At 34.5% G+C, this 6,445-nt stretch overlaps 1 protein-coding gene across 1 annotated transcript; it reads left to right on the top strand.

The window, feature by feature from the left end:
• The first annotated feature begins 24 nt into the window (after nt 1-24).
• LOC123546280 (uncharacterized) lies at nt 25-5,813 on the top strand. The gene is made up of 2 exons (XM_053550634.1): nt 25-138; nt 4,468-5,813. Exons 1-2 carry the CDS (start codon nt 25-27, stop codon nt 5,434-5,436), a joined length of 1,083 nt encoding a protein of 360 aa, XP_053406609.1. The 3' UTR covers nt 5,437-5,813.
• The last annotated feature ends 632 nt before the right edge of the window (nt 5,814-6,445 follow it).

Below are 6,445 nucleotides of genomic sequence, written 5' to 3'. Positions count from 1 at the left end.
TGAGTTGCTCTGAACCGACTGCAGATGTCATGTAGATTCGAACAAGGCGAGGACACTAGTGTCAAGGGTTATAAAAGGCTGAAAACAGAACTCGGTCTCAAAATACCAGGAACACGTTGGTTGATTAGGAATATCAGTGTATGATACGCTTCAGGCGCGGCAGTCTCTTCCGCTGGCTAAGGCGAGAAAAAGATGTTCTAGGTGCAGAATGACTGAATTGATGGATAATCACGGACATGTTTCATATATTGAAGAAAATTTTTTGTGTTTTATTACCTAGGGTCAAAATAGGATGAAGTAAAAAGTTCTTAAACGTTTTTTACGAAGTATATGCTAAGCGGATTTTATCATCCATACGTAAGCAGTTTCTTTTTTTTTTCTTTTTTTTTTTTTTTTTTTTTTTTTTGGTATCCCTAGGGAGAAATCACATAAGTTGTTATATAGAGTTCCATCTATTAATTTTGTCAGTTTGATACAGAATTCAGCATTTTCCCAATTCAGTGCATTCTTACAGAACTGATATTTCTGTAACTTTTTGCTCTACAACCTTCAAACACGCCTATTAACATCCATTTTGATGGACCGTGATTTCAGGTCTGTCAGAGTGTTTCGTAAATCGTTTTATTGTTTATTACTCCTTATGCTTTCATATTAAAAGTTATTTAAAGTGATATAAGATTGGGTTAGATAATTTTAACGTGTAAGGTCAGAGACTATCAATGCAAAAACGTACACAGCGGACTTAATGGGAATAAGGTAACGCTTGTCCGTTCTGATTGGTCAGTATTGTAAAAAAATGCAGAAAGTGGTTAATTTCTTTCAAAATTAAATATTTTTAATGCATTTACATTTTACCATACATTTTGACAATTTTTGCTTCTATAGGTGTGTATTGGAAAAAAGTTTTATAAAAAAAAGCTTTTGTCCCGCCATGCTAACGGTGGAAACAGGGGCTCATCTCATTTTTGCGAAAGATACTCAAATGAAGTATCACTATTCATATGTTTTTCGATCGATTTTTCCAACACGTTTGGCATAGAATGTATAAAAGATACTGAAAAATGATAAAACGGGGGGCACTAAAAGTTAGATATTTTGGTAAAAAAGCAAGGAGAATGTAATTTTTCTATATTATTTCAAAAGCGTTATGTGCACCTGTACCTTCTGCACAATAGTTTTAGTAAATCATAAGAAAATCTCGCAAAAATCTTACATCAATAAGTTTGTACCACAAGTCACTTGTTTTTTCATAGTACTCACGTTTAATGGCTTTATGAGAGATTTTTTCTCGCCTTAAATGTGTGGGATAGTCCCTTTAAGTCGATATTCACGTTAAGGTAGTTCTGCACGTAAAGGTAGTTCCGCACGTTCGATAAACAGGACGTAATGTAGGGATAATCACGAGTGATTCTGAAGATGTTATAACACGAAATGAACATGCGCTAACGCTATTCTAGTATAAAAGGCGAAAGAAAAAAAGCTATAAATGAATACATTCTCCCTCAACATCATTAAATTTATATGAAATGCACGAGAATATCGGTGTTGTTTTTCACGTTGACGTCATTTCCATTTGAATTACCCGTTTTCAGTCCGTAAATTAACGTTATGCTTATTGTTGGCGTACATTAGCGTAACTGACGTTATCGTCGTTTTTAGCCGTTTAGGCGTTACAGGGATTACTTGGGGTTGGTTGGACTACAGTTTCCATAAATCATGTCGTTTCGATATTTAAGGAAATATTTTATATAGATGTACATTTAAATTTTACGTTTTAAGTTGGATCTGTCTTTTGCTTCCTGTTTGTTACAGAAAGTATTGAACAGTAAATGACTGCAATGACGTCAAATATAGTTAACGTCACGTCACCGAGTCTTCTTATTTGACGGAAAAACATAATTTTATGAATTTACCAAGCCGTTAAATAATGCGCACTGGTGAATTCTGTTACATCTTACATGACGTTTTTGTGTTGTTTTCTATGATTCTATGTCGAATTAAATTTTTACTAATTGTTAAACGTAAATGCGATCATATTTACTAACAGGGAGATTGTTTTGCCTTTCTTGTGACATAAGAAGATAAACAACCGTATTTCTAAAACGAATTTCATGAAACATTAAAGTGAACGAAACTGAAAAATTTCCGATGTTCGCCAACAACGTACGCAGCGTTTACGCTTTGCCACGGAACGCGCATATTATATGAAAAGGTGTTATGACAGCACGTGAGCGGGAGAATCTCTCTGTTAACACACGTTTTCTCTCTTGTTAAGTAACAGGAACAGCAGTTTTATGCTAGAATTTGAACTAATGGCAACCCGTAAGAAAATTTATTATAACGGCGACGTTACTGCTTCTAGACACAAATAAAATGTGTTTCTTAAGGACTGTGAGAAGTTTCACTAAAATCTACCGTGATCGTAGATCTATACATTTATATTCTCGAAAATGTTACCAAAACTAAGAATTTCCCACAGACTCCCATTATGAAAACTTGTCCAAAGTCAAAATATTTCAAGTAAGTTTAACAAAAGCCATGCACTCGACTCAGATCTTTTTCATTTGCCGAATTTTCTATGTATATTCTGAAGTTTTGAAAAATTCGGGTCTTGTTAAATTCCACTTGGTAGATTTTGTTATCAGAACGTGCAGAACTACCCTTAAAGTGACGTTAGAGCGGAAAATATGATGATGAAGTTCTCATTAAGCTGATATATCGTTTTAATGAAAACGTTATATTAAAGAAAGTATAGGGTCATCAAAGTTAATTCATGCATAGATGTCGATTTTAGGAAGTGATTAATTAAATAAAAACATCTGTAGTCAACTCAATACTTAGTTGTTCATTTTCCCAGGTGTTTGCACCTCGTCAGATTGTTATAACTTCACTGCCGAATTTGGCTTTGCCTACGGGTCGGTGCGACTTTTTATCATTTATGTGACTATGTTTAGGTCATCGAAAAAGGACTACAGCAGTCAGTAATAACATGAACTTCTGCCAATTTATCATCCGTCCTGGCCACACAAGAAGAAAAGTAAAACAGTTAACTGACGTTTGTTCTTAAATCGAACTGGTTCAAACACTTTTCTTAACCTTTCACCCTTACCCTTACACTTAAAAAGACATAGCTATTATTTAAAAAATTGATTTTGGTGTCGAGTTTCGCAAAACTGTTAAATACTTTAAAATATCAAAATGCGCGGACGTCACATAAAATCAGTGCTTATTTTACCAATATTTTTGGGGATAATTATCTATTTTCGCCAAACTGAGGACGAAGTTAAGGTAGATATATTAATGCATCTTAATCATTTGTAACGGAGAAAACAGACTATTTTAATATACGAAACTTGGTGGAGGTGTTCTGTAGTTTTATTATGTATTGAAAATGTATTTGAGCCGCGCCATGAGAAAACCAACATAGTGGCTTTGCGACCAGCATGGATCCACACTAGCGTGCGCATTCTGGTCAGGATCCATGCTGTTCGCTAATAGTTTCTCTAATTGGAATAGGCTATGAAAGCTAGCAGCATGGATCCTGACCAGACTGCGCGGATGCGGAGGCTGGTCTTGATCCATGCTGCTTGCAAATGCACAATGTTGGTTTTCTCGTGGCGCAGCTCATTTGTCGAGTAATGGATCTGTTCAAAACTTTAACAACTTATTATTTTCATTTCTTTGTGTTCACCGAATTCTTGATACACGTTAGATTTTCACTGAAAATATTTTAAAAATCAGATTTCCCTATCCTGGTTGACCGATCGAAGATTTATTTTATCCTAAGAATAAATTTAATAAATCTCTTTTGTCTAGCATTTATTTATTAAAATTATCAAAGAATCGGAGTGACAAGTATATATTTTGCCAAAATTCGTTAGAAATGCAAGTTTATAAAATTATTATTAGCTCCTTTTGCCTATCCCGGTTGCTCAACAAAGATAAAATTAAAAAAATGAATGAATTCCGAAGCTACACGTTTTTTTTTTTAACTTGCCTTTTATTTCAGTTATTGAAACATCACAGTATTTATAAAATGCAAATGTAAACAAAGAATTTTTACTGAAAAAAAAATAGTCCATTTTGTACATACTTTTATATGAAAGGGAAGTAATACAAACAAACAGATGCAAAAGATTTTATTCATTTTTTAATTTAATTTGGCTGATGATGCTTGAAATTTGAACTTTTTCATAAATCCATTTTTTTCCAGTCTAAGATTATTCAGTAATCAATATCGTTCGATCACTCAATTTTTTACAAAACGCAAGTGGCGATCTTAATGGCGTAAAGTTATTACATTTTCACCGGAAGAAATTTTTTAATTTGAAAATTTGAAGTACCACCATTAAGCCGATACATATCATTTAGTTTTAGAGAATGCTAGTATATTTATAATATACATATTCAGCTTAGTACACGATTGTACTATATCTTATTGCTGACAACGTTAAAAATTCTTTTCAGCTTGATCCAGATGCTGAAAAAATAAAAATATATATAAATCAACTGAACAAAATAACGAACCATCTGCATGTGACAAGAACTACTATTGTGCATCAGCCAGGTACGAACAAAACTAATTACATCGGGCGAAAAACTATTTACATCGGGCGAAATAGTACGTCAACGAATACAATTAACGTAACTGTTGTAACTGCATTCTTTGATATTGGAAATTTTCAGAAAAATGGTTCCTTAATAACTGCAAATATCTATTTCAATTGGATTTCTAAACTTAGGTATCTACAGAATCCACTTATTGTCTATACCAATTCAAAGGAGTTCAAAGACCACGTGAAACACATGCGGAATATAAAGAGAGGAGAAACTGCCATACGGGTGATCAATATTACATCTTCATGGGCATTTCAAAACAACAATCAAATAAAGGAAATTTTTGACTCGCCGAGTTATCAGAAATATTTTCCGAATACTGTTCATTCATTGTACGCATGCGCACAACATGCAAAGTATGATGTTCTTGAACGTGTTGTGAAAGAGAACTATTTTAAAACAAACTATTATATGTGGTTAGATGTTGGATATTTTAGAGACAGAATGTCAGATAAATTGTTCTACATCGGAAAGCCAAAGAACTTCAATGACTCGAAGATAGCAGTAAGTCTTGTGGACCCAAAACAACGTTTGACGAATCGACCGTACGTGATCTTCAGAGGAAATCTAGTCTGGGTGGGTGGAGGGCTTGTATTCGGTGACAGAAATCATATTATAAAATTTTCAAAAGATTTCAAACGAGCAGTGCAATATTTTCTGTCACAGGGCTTGATGAATACTGATCAGCAGGTTGTTTACGCCATGTATACCACCAAAGGGAGGGAAGTCCTGAAACCGGAAGTAGAACTGCAGTTGTACAAGACACAGTCACAGTGGTTTTACCTTGGTAACAGTATGGTTCGAGAGATAGATCACTGATCACAGGTATAATGTGACATGAAATGTGAGCCCTGATAAGTTGTAACTGTGTCAAATTGAAATGGTTCCAGTTTATGATTTGACACGGGCTTGCAGACATTAAAAGCTTGGCCCGCTTTCAGGTGCTTAGATCTATGTGAAAATCGGCGGAAAAAAGCTGCAGCCTCTGGAAACAACCATTCTTGACAATGAAATAAAGATTCCCTCATTTTATTTAGTCATAACTATAAACATGTAATGTATTAAGATAATCATGCATTGCGAGTGAAAAGTTACCGATGTGCCAACATAATTTAATCACAAGTTACACTGCCAAAGAAGACAAACATCTCAATACGAGTACAGCATTCAAAGGATAGATCCGTGTATTTTGTGTTTGAAGCTTCAATGAAGTAAATTTTTAATAAAATCGCCTAGTACTTTGTAATATATGTAGAAAAGTTATTGTTTCAGGCCATGCATAAAATGTCCATGTTAAATACAAGAAATTAAACTATACCTTATCTAATGCAGCGAAGTCGTATCTACTTATTAATATACAACTGCCCATTAGAGAGGGAAAAAATCTTCTTGTCTGAAATTTCAAGGCCTAGGCCTTTGATATTTGGTATGTAGGGTTGCCTAGTGGATGTCATACAAGATTGTTCAAATTATTCACCTGGGGTGAAAAGAGGCCCCGCCCTGGGGGTCACCTGTTATATAGGAATAAAACCTCAAAAATTATCAGATCATATTTCCTAGACTGTTTAATTATAATTACCTGATGACCCCAAGTGATTAGGGGTCACCTGACTGTGACCTTGACCTACTTTCTTGTTTTTTAAGATACAGCCTTGGAATTTGGGTGACATGTCGAGGGCTTAGAGCGAAACTGGTCTATCTGCTTCTATTTCTATATACAGATAGACAAGTTTCGCTCTAAGCCCTCGATGTACAGTTTTGTACACTGATGGTAAAACTGACTTTCATTGACCATGAGTATGACCTTCTGACCTACTTTCTAATATAT

The sequence above is a fragment of the Mercenaria mercenaria genome, chromosome 9, assembly GCF_021730395.1.
Source record: "Mercenaria mercenaria strain notata chromosome 9, MADL_Memer_1, whole genome shotgun sequence".
In the NCBI taxonomy this organism is placed as follows: domain Eukaryota; kingdom Metazoa; phylum Mollusca; class Bivalvia; order Venerida; family Veneridae; genus Mercenaria; species Mercenaria mercenaria.
The sequence above is the reverse complement of the archived record's forward strand: the minus strand, read 5'-3'. Positions and strand labels throughout refer to the sequence as shown.